Source organism: Oncorhynchus masou, chromosome 1 (genome assembly GCF_036934945.1).
Source record: "Oncorhynchus masou masou isolate Uvic2021 chromosome 1, UVic_Omas_1.1, whole genome shotgun sequence".
In the NCBI taxonomy this organism is placed as follows: Eukaryota; Metazoa; Chordata; class Actinopteri; order Salmoniformes; family Salmonidae; genus Oncorhynchus; species Oncorhynchus masou.
Genome location: NC_088212.1, coordinates 79,427,687 through 79,447,189, shown reverse-complemented (window position 1 = coordinate 79,447,189; position 19,503 = coordinate 79,427,687). Strand labels below are relative to the sequence as shown.

Genomic DNA, 19,503 nt, shown 5'->3' with positions numbered 1-19,503 from the left:
CCTGTAATTGGGTTGTGTTGACACAAGCTGCCCTGCCCAGCCCTGGAGTAGTCTCCTGCAGTAATTCTTCCATTCAGTGCGTGTGTGTGTCTGAGTGACAGCGTGACACATTGAATAGAGCCAAGCTTACTAGAGCAGGATGAGACAGAGCCCCGTCTGACTCCCAGCCAAACGCTGTGTGACTCACTCCTTCAGAAGAATACATGCGGAGACACTGTGGAGTCTCTTGACGGTCAACACAGATATAAAGCTAATCACATCTTACCTAATATAAAGTGACATTACACCTTAGCGTACATCTTTTAGGCGGGTTTATTTTCAGTTGATTTAAAAGTTATATAGAAACTGTGCTATTAAATGGAGAGAGAGAACAATGACCTGTGAATGTGTCAGAATTCCACAGTCATTGGAAAATAGGTACACTGCCTCCTATTGGACTATAAGGACTGATGGATCATCATTTACAATCAATAGTATGATATTGATGAAAATAAAATGTATCTATTTGAATAAAATGTTTAACTAGATTTAGCTGACATAGGAAACCCCCTAGCCCAACAAAAACAATGTAGTTTTCTCTCCAATATGACTGTGCCAAAGAGTAGTACACAATTCCTCATTTTGTCAATGGTCAAAGGGGACACAAGGCAGGTTTTCATGTTGCAATCTCCGTAGATGAGAGGGAAGTTGAAAGCATGACTCGTGCTGTCGCAGAACAGATGTTTCGTGTAGACCTGGAACAACAGAACTAGAGAATTTATACTTTCTGACTGAAAAAAAACATTTTTGTAAAACTTATAATTAAGCAATAAGGTACAATGAGGTGTGGTATATGGTGAATATACCTCGGCTAAGGGCTGTTCTTAAGCACGGCGCTTTGTGGAGTGCCTGGACACAGCCCTAAACCGTGGTATATTGGCCATATATCACAAACCCCGAGGTGCCGTATTGTTATTATAAACTGGTTACCAACGTAATTAGAGCAGTAAAAATAGATGTTTTGTCATACCCATGGTACACGATCTGATATACCATGGCTGTCAGCCAATCAGCAATCAGGGCTTGAACCATCCCAGTTAAAAATGGTCTTTGAAACACTTTCAACACATTTTTTTAAGCGATATTTTTTTAAATAAGTATTATTTTATTTAATAAATGCATAAAGGACTTCCGAGTGGTGCAGCGGTCTAAGGCACTGCATCCCAGTGCAAGAGGTGTCACTACAGTCCCTGGTTTGAATCCAGGCTGTATCACATCCGGCCATGATTGGGAGTCCCATAGGGCGGCGCACAATTGGTCCAGCGTTGTCCGGGTTCAGCCGGGGTAGGCAGTCATTATAAATAAGAATTTGTTCTTAACTGACTTACCTAGTTAAATAAAGGTTAAATAAAATATATAAATAAATATGGCATGGGGTACATACACATGTTCATTGACTTCAACTATAACAATGAAATTATCAGTATGAAGACAGTTGGAAAGCTCAGTATGACAGGAAGAGGCTGATATCTGTGGTTGCCGTTATCATGAAGGCTAAAGCTGTGGGTGAAATATATTCTATCCAGGTCAGGAGGGTCTAAAATAAATGTATTGAGGCAAGGCCTCAAGATAAGCAGCTGAATACATACAGTACACTCAGTCATTATACTCATTTCATATAGCTTCAGACAAACGTATACAGTGACACTATGTTCTTTTTTTCTTTGAAGCTCTTTCTTCTGTGGCACATGGAATATAAAAACATTTGAGCATGAAATGAGCATTAGACACATTTTTCAGTTGTGGTATAACACAGTGGGGCCTACATAGAAAAATGTGTCTAACACAGTGGGGCCTACATAGAAAAATGTGTAAATGTTAAAAAGTATTTCAAATGTTAATTCAAATTCACTACAGGTAAAATGATATACAGAACCTATTTTAATGTTTTTATATGCATCATGTTTGACATAGACATTACTAACAATTGCTATTCTACATTTTAAGTTAATTAACATATAGAAACAATGTGACAAATCAAACTTTGTAATTTACACACAAACATCTTTATCAAAAACATGTGATAAACATCATTTTCAATCTCAGGAAGAAACATTTTCACATATATTTACAAGTACATCCATTTGTTCCTTAGGCTCTGTGACACACTGGGAGCTGTGGCTCTGTGTCTGAGAGATGCTTGGTCTCTTGGTCACAAAGAACAGTTCTTTAGTCCCCTCTCCGGGAGCTGTGCTTGAGATGTGCCAGAACAATTTCTGAATGCCTGTCTCCCTCAGGGAACTCCGGAACGTACGCGCCACAAACACATAGAGCAAAGGGTTGACCGAACTACTGATGAACACGAGCGCTCCAGCAATGAAAGTCATGGTGGTTCTGACGCTCTCTATACGCGCTGCGGTCTCTCGGTGGGACCCTTTGATGGTGAGGATGACGAGGGAGAGCACGTTGCCGATGTGGTGAGGGGTCCAGCATAATGCGAACACCACTACCATGCTTGCAATCAACCCCATGGACTTACGCTTGGACTTAAAGGTAATCTGTGCGATGCGGCTGTAGAGACAGCTGTAGCAGACCACAAGAATGCAAAAGGGGACAGCAAAGCCCACCAGCGTCTCCAGTAGAACACACACTGCCTCCTGGCCGTCTGAGGTGTAGTCCCTGTACAGGCAATGCTCCTCCCCAGGGTCCCCCTCCACCACCTGGGTGGGAAAGACCGGGGTGCTGAATAGGAACGCAGCAGCCCACAGAACAAGAATAACTTTATTCAAGGCCTTCTTTCTCCTCCAGCCGGCTGAGGCAAAGGGGTGTCGCACAGCTACAAAGCGCTCGACGCTCATGAGGGTGATGAAGAAGACGCTGCTGTACATGCAGGTGTTGATGACGTACACCATGGCCTTACAGGATGCCTCCCCGAACACCCAGGAGCGGGCCAGGGAGTAGATCCACAGGGGCAGGGTGATGAGCACCAGCAGGTCTGCAGCAGCCAGGTGGAGGATGAGCACCACGGTGTGGGAGCGCTGCTGGACGTGCCTCAGGATGGTCCAGATCACCAGCAGGTTCCCCGGGACCCCCACCAGGAACGACAGGCCCAGGATCACACAGGCCACCACTGTCCCGCCAGGAAACTCATCAGGAGCCATGGTGGACTCTGAAGCTGAAGACAGCTGATGATCGAACGGTTCTGGTTGATGCTGCCGATCGCCTTGCCTCACCTTGCATTACGTGCCTTCTATCTGGTGTACATACTCAGACAGAAAAAAAGTGCTGCACCAGCAAGCTTTCACTTCCCTTTAACTTTGCTGAGGAGAACAGGAAAGAGGTTGGTTTTTCACAGAGCCATCACTCTGTGAGAGACATAGCACTGAGTCATCCAGTGGGTCCTTATTGTGGCACTGTCTGGAAAAATATATCTTCTGAGATATTTTAAGAGTTCAAACAATTGTATTGACCACAAATTACTTTTATTGAAGTCATATGAACTTGAGATCAGATGATATGTTTTTATTGTGATCAAATAGAGTAAGGCAGTGTGTTATTTTATGTAACATGAATTTCAAGACAAAATAAAGGTTAAATCAAATAATATTCAAGGAATTGTAACATGACCATGAATAAATGTTATTTGGATTATACCACTTTATGAGCAAATGCAATCGCTTTATTGTGTTGAAATAGTCACAATTGAATTACTTGTGTGAGCTTTTCTCACCGTATATCACAAGGACCACAACAATAGCTACATTTTGTACCATGATCATGAAAATACAACTGTTAATCAAACTTCTAGATTCTAGATATATTTATTTCTCATCAATGCTGACATCTGAATCAATGATCAGGTCACAGTTTTCATTTTACATTTTAGTCATTTAGCAGGCGCTCTTATCCAGAACGCTTATCCAGAATGCTCTTATCCAGCGCGACCATCTCTTTAGTCATACACAGTAGTTATGTCTGTGGTATTGTTGCAGTCTGGCCTTACTGAGGACATTGTGTTTTCCGATCCTATTGTGTTGCCAGATCCCCTTAGCTTGGAGGAGGTGTGTGAGGAGAGTTCCTGGAACAGCTTGACCATGCGGGACTCCTGGAGACTGCCCTGGAAGTTCCTTGCAGCGAAGGAATAGAACACAGGGTTCACAGAGCTACTAATGAAGGCCAGCACTCCAGAGATAAACACTATCGCAGTCTGGGCCACTGAAACAGGCACAGCATCATCTGGATCCTCTGCCAGGATGCTGACTAGGTCTACAGTGTTGAGGACATGGTGAGGAAGCCAGCAGAGAACGAAGGCTACCACCACACACACTACTGATCAGAACTGTCGACTTCTGTTTGCTGCTGCCAAAATGCATCGTCCTCATGTGTGTTGCTACTAGACAGGAACAGACAGCCAGAGTGGAGAAGGGGACCACAAAGCCCACCAAGGTCTCCAGGCATAAGAACACCACCTCTTGGGCCACTGAGCTGTACTCCCTGAAAAGACACTGCTCAGTCCCATCGATCTCATCGCTGGAGCGGATAAGAATGGATGGGATCCCTAAAAGGAAAGCCAGAACCCAGAGTCCATAATGGCCTTGGTCTTCCAACGCAACATCTTGAACGGGTACCGGATGACAAGGAAGCGCTCAACGCTCATGAGGGTGATAAGGAAGAAGCTGCTGTACATGCAGGTGTTGATGACGTACACCATGGCCTTACAGGATGTCTCCCCGAACACCCAGGAGCGGGCCAGGAAGCAGATCCACAGGGGCAGGGTGATGAGCACCAGCAGTTCTGCAGCAGCCAGGTGGAGGATGAGCACCACGGTGTGGGAGCGCTGCTGGACGTGCCTGAGGATGGTCCAGATCACCAGCAGGTTCCCCGGGACCCCCACCAGGAACGACAGGCCCAGGATCACACAGACTACTGATCGCCCTACGGTTGACATTTCATTAAACAATGCATCATCATCACCGTCTGAGATGGAGGAGCCCGAGCTCTTCATTTTGCACTGCAGTCAACTGCTGTTTCCTAAGAAATAATGATTTTGTCTGGGGAGTACTTCCGTATATCACCCTTGGCCTCAAAAACAGTAACGGTCACTTTACTTCTGTAATAAAACAAACAAGGGTTTCTGTCTGAGTGTGACAGTAATGTGGTTAGCTAGATGTGACAAAGAAAAATGAACAGGTTGTTAAATATTTGATGTATTTTTTATTGTATTTATTTTTTACAGTAGATGATGTATGCCTTCGCCATTACAGCTTATACAATAATTATTTTTTTGTGCGTGAGTGCATTGTGTTGGGCGTGTTTTACATTGATCCCCCTCCACCCCCCCCCCCCATTTTTTGCACGCATGCATGCACACACACACTACATACGCTCACACACACACTACATGCGCTCACACATATACATATACATGCGCTCACACATATTAACACCACACACTCACATATAGACACACTTTTTTACTCTTCACATGCACTGTTGCTCCTCTGTTTATTATCTTTCCTGATTGCCTAGTCATTTTTACCCCTACCTACATGTACATATTACCTCAACAACCTTGTACCCCTGCACATTGACTCGGTACGGGTACTCGTTGTATATACTGTAGCCTCGTTATTGTTAATTTATTGTGTTACTATTTTTCTTTAGCAAAAAAAAATCTTACTCAGAATTGAATGTCCTGGGGTTTCACCAGAGATTGTTTTTCAACAGCCAGTGAGAAATAAACAAGATGTCGTCAACATATGCCGCGTTCATACACTAGACGGAACTAGGAAACTCGGATATGTCAGACTTGCTAACTGGTATACACGTGCCGCGGTCAACGACTTAGCAAAATGGAAATTACCGAGTTTCCTAGTTCCGCCTAGTGTGTGAACGCAACAATAACAACGGATCGGGGAATTTTAACGTAGTCTACTGTCAACCTCAACAAGAGGAAATTGGATGTTGTACATGAAGTTAGCTAGTTAACGTCAAATTGATTCATTTGTAAGTTGAGTGAAATGTCTTTGCTCAAATTTGAACCAGACTGGTTCGGTGTATTTCATAATCACCAGCTAGCTAACTAGCTAGTTAGCAACCTCTACCGAGTACGGAAACTGATAGACTCTGGGACAGGTAACGTTAGCTAGCTAGAGAGTTTGGACTTTTTAACAAGACAGCCAGCAAGCTAAAGTGCTAATTTATGAGCAATATCATGTCCTCTATTGTTTTATTTGAAATATACAACATTGGGTAGCTAGCTAGCTGTCTAAACTTGTAGTTAACAGCTAGCTAGCTTCCATGCTAACATTAGTCTAGCACTCACTAGCCAGCTGGACCAAAATGGGCGTTGTTTTGATAGCGGTAGATAGTTAGTTAGCTAACAACAATATTAACTTAACTAGCAAGTTTAGCTTCTCAGCTAGCCCTCTACAACTGTCTCTGGCCAGTGAAACAACACTAGAAACTAGTACTAGACAGAGAGGGCTTATTGCTCAGGCTTACTACCGTTACACTAGCTAGCTTGTTCCATGCATTACTGATTTGTTTTCCTTCCCTGCAGGTTGCTGACAGAGCTACGGTGTGGTGGAAATCAGTGTCAAGCCTATTAGGCCTAACTTCACAAGTATTGTGTGTGAGAGACCTCCAATATTAACATTCCAATGCCTCTGCTATTCCTGGAGAGGTTTCCCTGGCCCAGTCTGCAGACCTACACAGCGCTGAGTGTGGCTCTGCTGGCTGGAAGCATCTTCAGCGCCTACACTACTGTGACAGAACAGGGGTTTGGGGTTCCAGACATGGACGAGCCTCTACCACCTGCACCCTTAGTAGGGGATAATAGAGGCGGCCTAGAACATGTGACTAGCGATGATGTTGTGGGTGCAGATACAGAATTGGCGACCACTGTTATGTGGTACCTGGTCACTGACAGTCTCTTTGTATGGGTAAGTCTTATTTAAGATAGGCTCAACTCAGCCAAGCAGCCAATATTGTTGTTACGTTACTTAGTTGTTACATGGTTGCTAAGTGGTCTGCTCTTCTCTACTCCTCAGGTGTTGGTGAATACAGCTTTCTGTTCCCTGATGTTAATTGCTAAGATGATCCAGTGCATGGTTTTTGGGCCCCTTCGAGTCAGTGAGAAGCAGGTGAGGCTGGGAGTTGTGGTGGTAACCTAATAACTGATATTTGGGATAATTTGATGTCATCTTATTGAAGGTTAGGCATCTAACTGTGTTTATGTAAACAATAGTACAAATGTCCTTCACAAATAGTCTGCAAAACAAGATTTTATCATTGAAACCCACACTGGTGGTTTGAGTTTATTAGTGTACTCTGACCACTCCATCCATGTTCTAATGTCTTGATCTCTCCTCTCTCCACCCCTCTCTCTTCCCATCTCCTCTACTCCACTCCCCTCCTCTCTCTCCTCAGCACCTTAAGGACAAGTTCTGGAACTTCATCTTCTATAAGTTCATCTTTATCTTCGGGGTGCTGAACGTTCAGATGGTGGAGGAGGTGGTCATGTGGTGCCTGTGGTTCTCTGCCCTGGTCTTCCTCCACCTCATGGTCCAGCTGTGCAAGGACCGCTTTGAATACGTACGTCTTATCAACCTCTAACAGTACATTTGTCATTTAGCAGATGCTCTTATCCAGAGTCACTTACATTGGTGCATTCATCTTAAGATAGCTTAACACTTTACTGTTGGTGTCTTTTATGAATGCATTCATAAACCTTTATAACAGCTATATAACAACATTTGTCATAAGTAGTTTTAAATAATTATGAGTAACGGCATGATATAAAGGTTCAATTTAAAAAATAATATTATGTTATAAAACTAGTTATATAGGCTAACAAGTGCTATTACACAGTATGCATGACAACTTATTAGAGTACTGAATAAAAAATAAAAAACTGAAATAAGGAAATTACAAAATGTAGATGGGCCCACCCACTGTACTGTAGGGAGAGTGACCTTGTTGACTTGTTTACCCTGTAAACATATATACCTATGTTAGATGCCAGTGATATGACGCTGTTGGCTATACATTCAGTCACAGTGACTGCCATAGACCGGGTCTCTTTCCGGTCCAGGCCAGACCTATTAATAAGCCTAGTTCTTGCTGTATGTATGTAGGCCAGGGTCTTAGGTTTAGCTAATGTTTCAGTCACTTCATAGACTCAAACTACAGAGTGGGGGACTACAAAAAAACTAAGATGAACATTTAGGTAGTGTGCTGTAGCTATAAGAAAACAGAACACCACACCATATTGTGAAGAATGACATCTCTCTGTCTGCAATCAATGGGTGTTAGGTTTGACCCTTATATCAGCTGACATGGTACCTGTTGTAATGCTGTACTTTGTTGCTGCTGTCTGCAGTAAAAGTTAGATGAAAGGCTGCATAACAAGCCTGTATGTGTCGCTGTACCTGTGTCAATATTGTTGTGTGTCACTAGACATGTTATTTGAGCATGTGTTAGTAGTACAGTATGGGGCTCCAGTGACACTGCCCAGATAAAGCTTACCTCTTGACCAAAAACATGCACAACGGGAAAGTCTAGTACCCATGAAGTCTGCAACCACCCCTAAATTGTTATTCTGTGTGTCGGTCGCTTTTTGTATGAAAGTACAAGTTATATGTAGGTGTACGTGTCCGTCTACATATGTGTGTGTGTTTAGTAATTTCTCTTTCTGGATGAGTGTATACAGTAGGTTAATGTGTACCTGTTCCCCCTTGCAGCTGTCCTTCTCCCCCACTACTTCTATGAACAGCCATGTGCGTGTCCTTACCCTACTGGTGTCTCTGCTGCTGGGCTGCTGTGGTCTGGCTGTGATCTGTGGTCTGCTGGGCGCTGCCCATGGCATGCACACCCTCTCCTTCATGGCTGCCGAGGTGAGGACCTAACCCTAAAGAGCTCACCAGCATGTGGTCCTAATAAACGGAAATTAGTTACTTCTGGTTCATTCAGAAATTCCTATGGGGAAAGAATAGGGTTTTGGAATAGACACCGAAAATAAGGTCTGAGGTTAACACAGGCTTAGGATATGTTATACATTTTGTTCTTGGAGAGAATATCAGTCAGTTAACATGACCTTTATGAATTATGAAGCCTTTGTGCTTTTTCTGATTACATAAATGTTTCAAAATGCACAAAAAGTGACATTAGCTGATGAAGATTCTTCTAGAACAAAACGTTTCAGATCTCCTAAGCATGTGTTTACCAAAGACCGTATTTTCGGCGTTTATCTAAAAACCCTACGAACCATGGCAGAGTTAGAGCCAACAAAAAGACCCCCTTACTCTTGCTCTCTATTGGGCGGAAAGTATTTCTATAGGCACACCCATTGGTGTAGACTAGAGCAGGGCTGGCTGAACCTCCTGGGGAGTTGGGACTACCATTCTGCAGGAGTTTGTTCCAGCTCTTACATTAACAAGGAGGTTTACTCAGTCACAAATTAGTATTACATCATTGTCATCAGTTACATTTGTTTCCCACAAAAAAGGATGTATAAAATACTTATGTATAATTCATATGTCTTTCTCTGTCTTTCAGTGTCTGCTGGTTACTGTGCGGACTGGACATGTCATCATGAGGTAAGACCCTTGCAGAATGCAGACCCTCTTGCACTGCAACACAGATGACGTAGCGGATCGAGAATGAACCAGTTCTAATATTAGCATACTATTAGATGTGTTACGATGTGCACCCGTTGAAAGACTGCTTTGTGCTACAGAAGGTGATCATGATGACTTGCAGTCAGCTGTATTTATTGGAGCGGTTCATTAATTAGTTATGCTAAATCATACAAAAACGTTGTAAACAGGAGCCAAGTGTATGAGTTGTTGCTTTGCTTTGTGTTGTCTGGACACCCATAGCATTAAGCGCATATCAGAGTCCAAAACGTTTACGCACAGTGTTCTAGAATGTTGGACTGTTGGCTTTTGTACTTTTTGAATTCTCAACGCGGCTCAATCAATTTCTCCAACTGTCAACACATTAAAATGAATAGAGGAGCACGTGCGCAGAGCTGCATTGGTTGGGAATTTTGGGGAGGTTCGCGTTCTGCCTCAAATCAAATTTTATTTGTCACATACACATGGTTAGCAGATGTTAATGCGAGTGTAGCGAAATGCTTGTGCTTCCAGTTCCGACAATGCAGTAATAACCAACAAGTAATCTCACTAACAATTCCAAAACGAATTTCTTATACACAGTGTAAGGGGATAAAGAATATGTACATAAAGATATGAATGAGTGATGGTGCAGAGCAGCATAGGCAAGATACAGTAGATGGTATCGAGTACAGTATATACATATGAGATGAGTATGTAAACAAAGTGGCATAGTTAAAGTGGCTAGTGATACATGTATTACATAAGGATGCAGTAGATGATAGAGTACAGTATATACGTATACATATGAGATGAATGATGTAGGGTATGTAAACATTATATTAGGTATCATTGTTTAAAGTGGCTAGTGATATATTTTACATCCTTTCCCATCAATTCCCATTATTGAAGTGGCTGGAGTTGAGTCAGTGTGTTGGCAGCAGCCACTCAATGTTAGTGGTTGCTGTTTAACAGTCTGATGGCCTTGAGATAGAAGCTGTTTTTCAGTCTCTCGGTCCCAGCTTTGATGCACCTGTACTGACCTCGCCTTCTGGATGATAGCAGGGTGAACAGGTAGTGGCTCGGGTGGGTGTTGTCCTTGATGATCTTTATGGCCTTCCTGTAACATCGGGTGGTGTAGGTGTCCTGGAGGGCAGGTACTTTGCCCCCGGTGATACGTTGTTGAGACCTCACTACCCTCTGGAGAGCCTTACGGTTGTGGGCGGAGCAGTTGCCGTACCAGCCGGTGATACAGCCCGCCAGGATGCTCTCGATTGTGCATCTGTATAAGTTTGTGAGTGCTTTTGGTGACAAGCCAAATTTCTTCAGCCTCCTGAGGTTGAAGAGGCGCTGCTGCGCCTTCTTCACGATGCTGTCTGTGTAAGTGGACCAATTCAGTTTGTCTGTGATGTGTATGCCGAGGAACTTAAAACGTACTACCCTCTCCACTACTGTTCCATCCGCAAACTTGATGATTGAGTTGGAGGCGTGCGTTGCCGCGCAGTCGTGGGTGAACAAGGAGTACAGGAGAGAGCTCAGAACGCACCCTTGTGGGGCCCCAGTGTTGAGGATCAGCGGGGTGGAGATGTTGTTGCCTACCCTCACCACCTGGGGGCGGCCCGTCAGGAAGTCCAGTACCCAGTTGCACAGGGCAGGGTCGAGACCCAGGGTCTCGAGCTTGATAACGAGCTTGGAGGGTACTATGGTGTTAAATGCCGAGCTGTAGTCGATGAACAGCATTCTCACATAGGTATTCCTCTTGTCCAGATGGGTTAGGGCTGTGTGCAGTGTGGTTGAGATTGCGTCGTCTGTGGACCTATTTGGGCGTTAAGCAAATTGGAGTGGGTCTAGGGTGTCAGGTAGGGTGGAGGTGATATGGTCCTTGACTAGTCTCTCAAAGCACTTCATGATGACGGAAGTGAGTGCTACGGGGCGGTAGTCGTTTAGCTCAGTTACCTTAGCTTTCTTGGGAACAGGAACAATGGTGGCCCTCTTGAAGCATGTGGGAACAGCAGACTGGTATAGGGATTGATTGAATATGTCCGTAAACACACCAGCCAGCTGGTCTGTGTATGCTCTGGCTGGGGATGCCGTCTGGGCCTGCAGCCTTGCGAGGGTTAACATGTTTAAATGTTTTACTCACCTCGGCTGCAGTGAAGGAGAGACCGCATGTTTCCGTTGCAGGCCGTGTCAGTGGCACTGTATTGTCCTCAAAGCGGGCAAAAAAGTTATTTAGTCTGCCTGGGAGCAAGACATCCTGGTCCGTGACTGGACTGGATTTCTTCTTGTGGTCCGTGATTGACTGTAGACCCTGCCACATACCTCTTGTGTCTGAGCCGTTGAATTGAGATTCTACTTTGTCTCTATACTGACGCTTAGCTTGTTTGATAGCCTTACGGAGGGAATAGCTGCACTGTTTGTATTCGGTCATATTACCAGTCACCTTGCCCTGATTAAAAGCAGTGGTTTGCGCTTTCAGTTTCACGCGAATGCTGCCATCAATCCACGGTTTCTGGTTAGGGAATGTTTTAATCGTTGCTATGGGAACAACATCTTCAACGCACGTTCCAATGAACTCGCACACCGAATCAGCGTATTCGTCAATGTTGTTGCCTGACGCAATACGAAACATGTCCCAGTCCACGTGATGGAAGCAGTCTTGGAGTGTGGAATCAGCTTGGTCGGACCAGCATTGGACAGACATCAGCGTGGGAGCTTCTTGTTTTAGTTTCTGTCTGTAGGCAGGGATCAGCAAAATGTAGTCGTGGTCAGCTTTTCCGAAAGGGGGGCGGGGCAGGGCCTTATATGCGTCGCGGAAGTTAGAATAACAATGATCCAAGGTTTTGCCAGCTCTGGTGGCGCAATCGATATGCTGATACATTTAGGGCCTGGCCCAGTGAGAGTTACGCTAAGTGATGATCTACAACTACTGATTAGCGCAAGCAAAAATAAGTTGATGCTGGTCTGGCCTTAATGACTATGTACTCTTATCTCCATCTGGCACAGTTGAGGGCTGGTCACCCTATAGAGCCTGGTTCCTCTCGACAGTGGCAAGAAAGTATGTGAACCCTTTCGAATTACCTGGATTTCTGCATAAATTTGTCATCAAATTTGATCTGATCTTCATTTAAGTCACAACAATAGACAAACAGTGCGCTTAAACTAATAACACACAAATGTTTGTATTTTTCTTGTCTATATTGAATACATCATTTAAACATTCACAGTGTAGGTTGGAAATAGTATGTGAATCACAAGGCTAATGACTTCTCCAAAAGCCGATTGGAGTCAGGAGTCAGCTAACCTGGAGTCCAATCAATGAGATGAGATTGGAGATGTTGGTTTGAACTGCCTTGCCCTATAAAAAACACTCACAAAATTTGAGTTTGCTATTCACAAGAAGCATTGCCTGATGTGAACCATGCCTCGAACAAAAGAGATCTCAGAAGACCTAAGATTAAGAATTGTTGACTTGCATAAAGCTGGGAATGGTTACAAAAGTATCTCTAAAAGCCTTGATGTTCATCAGAACGGTAAGACAAATTGTCTATAAGTGGAGAAAGTTCAGCACCGTTGCTACTCTCCCGAGGAGTGGCAATTAACAAGAATCCTGCAAAGATGACTGCAAAAGCACAGGAACACTATGTGTGGAGAAAACAAAGGCACACCAACATCAACCTCATCCAAACTGTAAAGTATGTTGGGGGGAGCATCATGGTTTGGGGCTGCCTCGGGGCCTAGACAGCTTTCTATCATCACGGGAAAATGAATTCCCAAGTTTATCAAGACATTTTGCAGGAGAATGTTAGGCTATCTGTCTGCCAATTGAAATGCAACAGAAGTTGGGTGATGCAACAGGACAACGTCCCAAAACACAGAAGTAAATCAACAACGGAATGGCTTCAACAGACGAAAATACGCAAATGGTCCAACATTCCTCCTGACCATTGTGCAGGTCTGATCCGCAACTACAGAAAACATTTGGTTGAGGTTATTGCTGCCAAAGGAGGGTCAATCAGTTATTAAATCCAAGAGTTCACATACTTTTTCAACCATGTACTGTGAATGTTCAATAAAGACATGAAAACGTGTAATTGTTTGTGTGCTATTAGTTTAAGCGGACTGTGTTTGTCTTGTTGTAACCTAGATGAAGAGCAAATCAAATTCTATGACCAATTTATGCGGAAATCCATTTCCAAAGGGTTCACATACTTTTTCTTGCCACCAGTAGGTTTCTTCCTAGGTTCCTGCCTTTCTAGGGAGTCTTTCCTAGCCACTGTGCTTCTATATCTGCATTGCTTACTCTTTGGGGTTGTTGGCTGGGTTTCTGTATAAGCACTTAGTGACAGCCAGTTATGTAAAAAGGGCTTTATAAATACATTTGATTTGTGTACAATTCAAAAGCATAAGTGCTAAAATGTCCAAATAAAAATGCATTATTGTGACCAGGGCAGGGTTCTGACTAAGTCTGTTTCTCTGCAGGTACACCATTCACCTGTGGGATCTGAACCACCCAGGCACCTGGGAGAGTAAGGGTTCCTACGTCTACTACACTGACTTCATCATGGAGCTGTCTATGCTGTCCCTGGACCTTATGCACCACATTCACATGCTGGTGAGTGACAGAGCTGGGAGCACTACGGGCTGGTATTAGTAAGGGAACTAACTGAATGGGTAAGAGCACTACTGAGAGGCACACAAGATGGCTGACTGAACTAGCCTGCATTTAAAATAAGGGCTCTATCTCAATTTGTCTTTCTTTGATTCCTTGCATTCTATCTCCTCGCCTCCTCAACTGAATTGGAGAAGGTCCATAGTGTCTCCTCTCAGATGAGAGTAATCGAGGAAAGATTAATTGAGAGAACACCACAGTATTCAGTTAGATGAGAGTTGAGTTTGATTGTAGACCTGTTTTAATATTTGACTCCCCTCAGCTCTTTAGTAATACATTAGAGCTGTGTTTAATATTTGACTCCCCTCAGCTCTTTAGTAATATCTTAGAGCTGTGTTTAACGTTTGACTCCGGTCTCCCCTCAGCTCTTTGGTAATATCTTAGAGCTGTGTTTAACGTTTGACTCCTGTCCCCCCTCAGCTCTTTGGTAATATCTGGCTGTCCATGGCCAGTCTGGTGATCTTCATGCAGCTGAGGTATCTGTTCCATGAGGTGCAGCGCCGCATCCGACGCCACAAGAACTACCTCCGTGTCATCAACAACATGGAGGCCAGGTCTGTCTACTGACCAGCCTACTGATGACTCTTACTGTCTTGTATATAATACCTCCCTACTGTTACTTATTAGGTGATGGGTGGTGTTCTTTCACTCTTAGCTGAGACTCAGTGTATGAAGCTGTAGCAGTCTCTCTGCTTTCTTATGACGGGCTATCTAGCTGTTAGCGATTCATGAGACTAGTGTAGTTGTTGATCTAGATTTGTTATCCTCTGTACCGCTCAGGTTTGCAGTGGCCACAGCCGAGGAGCTGGTAGCCAACAATGATGACTGTGCCATCTGCTGGGACACCATGCAGAGAGCACGTAAACTGCCCTGTGGACACCTCTTCCACAAGTAAGAGACTGACCCAGCCACCTTGGCACCTCTAAAATCCCAGGAGTCATTATTTCCTCACACTTGATTGAATGTGGCATTATGTTGGTGTTGTTTTGATTGACACTAAGAGTGTTGTCTGTACCTGTGTTTGATGCGTATCTGTGTACATTAACGCTCCTGTTTGCTATTCCTCAGTTCCTGCCTGCGGTCGTGGCTGGAGCAGGACACGTCGTGTCCAACATGCAGGATGTCCCTGAACATCAGTGGTGATGGAGGTCCGGCCAGAGGCCAGCAGCAGGGGGCTGGCCTCCCACTGGAGAACAACCTGGGCCCTGGGGGCCCCGCTGCAGACGCCAGACCACTCCTCAACCAACACAATCACTTCTTCCACTTTGATGGTAAGGCCGTACAGACTTGTTTTACAACACAGGTGATCTCACTGAATGGACTATTCTATTAAGTATGGTTGATGATGATGAGTTCTGGCATATAACATGTTGATAGTCACATAGACAGACATCACACTGTTAGACACTTCTTATCGTGCACATTTCAGGTAGTGATTATTGTGGTGATGTCTCCTCCCAGGCTCCCGCATTGCCAGCTGGCTGCCTAGTTTCTCAGTAGAGGTGATGCACACGACTAACATCCTGGCTATCGCTCAGCAGGCCAACAACTCTCAGCTCAACACCATGGTGAGTCACAGCCTTACTCTAATCCCTCCCGGGACACCAGGGGATTCTCCTTTTAGCATGTGTTTTAGTCCTGGACTAGGTTTAATCCTTCCAAGAGGTCTTGCAAGCATCATCTGAGCTTTGAAGATTGTTTTTACACCTGCCCTTCATCAACAGCTTTGTTTTCAATGTATTCATTGCAGCAATATGACTTAACTAGAATGGAGATGGCTGCTGGGTAACATAGTGTTCTACTCCCCACAGGCCCATCAGATCCAGGAGATGTTTCCTCAGGTTCCCTACCACTTGGTGCTGCAGGACCTGCAGTTGACCCGCTCTGTGGAGGTCACCACCGACAACATCCTGGAGGGACGCATCGTGGTGCCCTTCCCTGCTCTGGTAGGTCCTCCAGTTCAGTTCATTGGGTATTTTGACCATGGTGGTTCACATATAGACCCCAGAAGGCCCTCTTTCTGAGGGTTAGGCAGAAAATGAGAGGGAATGAGTTCAGGATCTAGTCAAATGTGTTTAAAGGTGTATACTGTGGTGTTAACTGGTGTTGATTAAAGATGTCTTGCCTCTCCCCCTCCAGGCGGCTGAGCGTTCCCCCGTGCAGGTGAACCCAGGCCCAGAGGAGGGGGCAGGAGCCAGTGGGGGGGTGGAGACTGCTCCCAGAGAGCTGAACAGCCTGGAGGTCAGAGGGAGCCGTTTCTCCAAGTCTGCAGAGGAGAGACAGAAGATGCTGCTACAGAGGAAGGATGAGCTGCTGCAACAGGCACGCAGGTACTGTACTGTCACCACCGGCAATACTAGACCAGTCTGTCAAACGAAACGGGTGTATTCAGTGAGGGGAAACCTTCCCAGCTTTGCAGATAGAAATATAACCTATCCTATTCAACTTCGCAGACAATCATATCTTATTACGCAATCAATTTCTGTCAATGTTTTGCAACTGTGAACAGGCATCCTGAACAGGCCTCAGCTGACAATCTTTTCAAAATAAGAGTCTTAGATGAGAGCAAACACCTGTTGCTATCTTGGTGGTGGTTTCTTGTCTGTTAGGTCAGGGTTCAGTCACTGGCTCTTTTACTGAGTAACTGCAGTAGCAGAATAGCTCTATTGTAACTAAATGACTGAGATCACTGTTATGTTTATAAGGACACACCGTAGCAAAAGTTTAGCAAAATGAAAGTTTCTTATTGGACTGGTTCAGACAGTTTCTCCCTGCCACTCTCTGTTTCTGAGCATTTCCTTCTGTTTTGTGTCTGCTGATCACAACCCACATTGACCTCAAATAAATAAAGGTAAATAAAATTAATTTCCCCACAGGAGATACTTGAGAAAGAGCCCAGAGGACGAGGAGGACCTGCCCACTCTGGAGGAAGACGCCCCTGTCTCAGACGTGACCATGCTGAGACGCAGGACCATGGCAGCAGCTGCAGAGAGACGCATGCAGAGCCAACCAGACCCTGCTCCCTGAGACTATACTGGACTGTAAACTCCCACCTAATGCCCTTGGAGTGTCCACCAAACTCCTCACGTCCCACCTAAGAGGCACCTCCAACGAAAGAGCTCTTTACATTATATGATCAATGGAATTACCTAAATAAAAACATTACATTACAAGGTGTTACAAGAAGCATGGGCTTTGGCTGCACTGTTTTAGGCTGCCCTAGTGAGATATAAGAACTGGGCCTTGGGAATGGTACCAGCCTCCTCTGAACTTTCACCAGGCACCAGAGGCTTAATTGGACAAGGATCACCAGCGTTTTAAAGGAGTGGTGGGTGTCTGTCTGAGTTTCTGAAGTGCACACCTGTCATCACATAGCTCTAGCCCCCCAGCTTCACTAGACTTACCTGCCATTCTCTTTACTGGCCATAATGGGGTAGGAAAGAGCATGGTGTCACAGTCCGAGGATGCTGCTGAGGTTAGTTAGGGTTTGTTAAGGTGCTGTCGCTACATACAGCTCAATGTAATGGAGTGGGACATAGTTTGTATTGGTTTTATTCAATAACAAAAATATTTGTGTTGTAATGGGTTGAGATTGATATATGAGATTGATTCATTTGTTGGGTTGATAACAATAACTGATGTTATTTTATAAAAATGGAGTGAAAACTGTGAATTAAGAGTAGGTTTAATAGATTAAAACATTGAAGCTTTTTTTCTTTTAATTAAGAGAATGTCACTTTAGTATTACAGCCTCTTTGAAATATGAATGTACTTTATCCACATTTTATCTTTATTTAACTAGGCAAGTCAGTTAAGAACAAATTCTTATTTTCAATGCCGGCCAAGGAACAGTGGGCTCACTGCCTTTTTCACGGGCAGAATGACAGATTTTGTACCTTGTCAGCTCTGGGGTTTGAACTTGCAAACTTCCGGTTACTAGTCCAACGCTCTAACAACTAGGCTACCCTGCCGCCCCATAATGCTGCAGAGAGAGTAGAAGAGTTTAAATTCTGGCCGTTGTGGAGACCTGGCTGTTAATAATGTGTTAAATGTCACATATCCACCCAAGAAAGAACACTAAATAGGAAGACAGACAGTAAAACTCTCACCAGTACAGAGTTATAGAGTGGCTCCCTGACCTCTAGGTCAACCAGTGGTTTCTATCTGCAGTCTGTATACCTCCTAAAACTTCCCAAAGCATACCTACACTGTATTAAACATCCATTGATAGAGGAACAGAAGTCTGTATGTGCTCAGGAGTTGGGTTGAGGTTGGAATACTGATGAACCTATCTGATTCACTCACTCACACTCCATTCCTGCACTCCATGTACTGGTAGGTTCATTCTTGCAGATGATATATAGGCCTATGTGTTGGATGTCTTTGATAACTATAAAGGCTTTTTAAAGTTGAGTGGGTGTTGTGTGTGAATCTCAATGGAATGCTTTAGTTTACTTTTACCCCAAAGAACATTGATCCCATGAACTTCCACATGATGCAGATGTCTGTCTTTGAGATGAGCATATTTTTGTGTGTTTGGTTGATGCAAAATATTTCTCTTTCAGCTTGTTTCATCTGTGGGATTGTAAGAAGTTTCTACTAACTGTGTTTCAGTGATGCACCTTTTGTCAAAAAACAAAATACACCAGTCCGTTTTTCATTTTTTCAAGCTATTTATTGATCAACTCATATTTTCATATCCATGTCATATTTTTATATTCACAAGGGGTTATTTTTGTAATCATTGTATATTCGATCTAATCAAAAACATGAATAAATCTTTTGGACTGAGCTTTCCTCATATTTTGTGCCTAAAACAAGAATAGTTATATGGTTTGATTGTGTAAATAATGTAGTTTTTGTAAGAACTGCTCAAGTAACATGAACAAATTATCAATAATAAACAGAGCTTCTCTACAGCCTTTTAACAAACTAGTTTTTCTTTGCCTCCTGTGGATAGGCCAAGTACCCCTAGGGGTCCTAATACCCCAGGTTGGGAACCACTGCTATAGACATTGAGTAATCTCTTTCTAGACAGATGGGTTGCCTCCCACAATGTTACCACTGAGGGAGCTTGATTCAGCTGAACCGCAGTGCACTGGGCTATGCAGTGAGGGAGGAGCACCCTTCTCAAATGGAACAGTAATCTGCTCTGCTCGGTCATGTTGTCAACAAGGCAGCATGATGCATCGTTCAGAAACCTACATCCTCTTTAACCATTTTTTTCCCTAACTC

The 19,503-nt window shown here is 44.0% G+C and overlaps 2 protein-coding genes and 1 pseudogene across 3 annotated transcripts; 1 reads left to right on the top strand and 2 right to left on the bottom strand.

Moving 5' to 3' along the window:
• Positions 1-296: 296 nt before the first annotated feature.
• Positions 297-3,261, bottom strand: si:dkey-148a17.6 (uncharacterized protein LOC108190685 homolog). The gene has a single exon (XM_064982558.1). The coding sequence runs from the start codon at positions 3,138-3,140 to the stop codon at positions 2,082-2,084; it is 1,059 nt and encodes a 352-aa protein (XP_064838630.1). The 5' UTR covers positions 3,141-3,261; the 3' UTR covers positions 297-2,081.
• A 245-nt stretch (positions 3,262-3,506) lies between these two features.
• LOC135551342 (leukotriene B4 receptor 1-like) lies at positions 3,507-5,000 on the bottom strand (annotated as a pseudogene).
• An 844-nt stretch (positions 5,001-5,844) lies between these two features.
• On the top strand, positions 5,845-19,187 carry LOC135551308 (E3 ubiquitin-protein ligase AMFR-like). 2 transcript variants are annotated; one of them, XM_064982549.1, is made up of 14 exons: positions 5,845-5,985; positions 6,542-6,923; positions 7,032-7,124; positions 7,411-7,575; positions 8,724-8,876; positions 9,538-9,578; positions 14,079-14,211; positions 14,689-14,822; positions 15,049-15,159; positions 15,337-15,539; positions 15,730-15,836; positions 16,080-16,214; positions 16,408-16,598; positions 17,145-19,187. In XM_064982549.1, exons 2-14 carry the CDS (start codon positions 6,642-6,644, stop codon positions 17,293-17,295), a joined length of 1,899 nt encoding a protein of 632 aa, XP_064838621.1. In that variant the 5' UTR covers positions 5,845-5,985; positions 6,542-6,641; the 3' UTR covers positions 17,296-19,187. The 2 variants fall into 2 exon arrangements, with proteins under 2 accessions (XP_064838621.1, XP_064838622.1); XM_064982550.1 differs by lacking the exon at positions 5,845-5,985 and adding an exon at positions 5,992-6,114.
• The last annotated feature ends 316 nt before the right edge of the window (positions 19,188-19,503 follow it).

Coding starts and splice junctions, on each gene's coding strand:
- si:dkey-148a17.6 (XM_064982558.1), bottom strand. CDS start 3,140: ATGGCTCCTGATGAGTTTCCTGGCGGGACAGTGGTGGCCTGTGTGATC.
- LOC135551308 (XM_064982549.1), top strand. CDS start 6,642: ATGCCTCTGCTATTCCTGGAGAGGTTTCCCTGGCCCAGTCTGCAGACC. Junction 6,924..7,031: donor CTGACAGTCTCTTTGTATGG/GTAAGTCTTATT, acceptor TCTACTCCTCAG/GTGTTGGTGAATACAGCTTT. Junction 8,877..9,537: donor TCTCCTTCATGGCTGCCGAG/GTGAGGACCTAA, acceptor TCTGTCTTTCAG/TGTCTGCTGGTTACTGTGCG.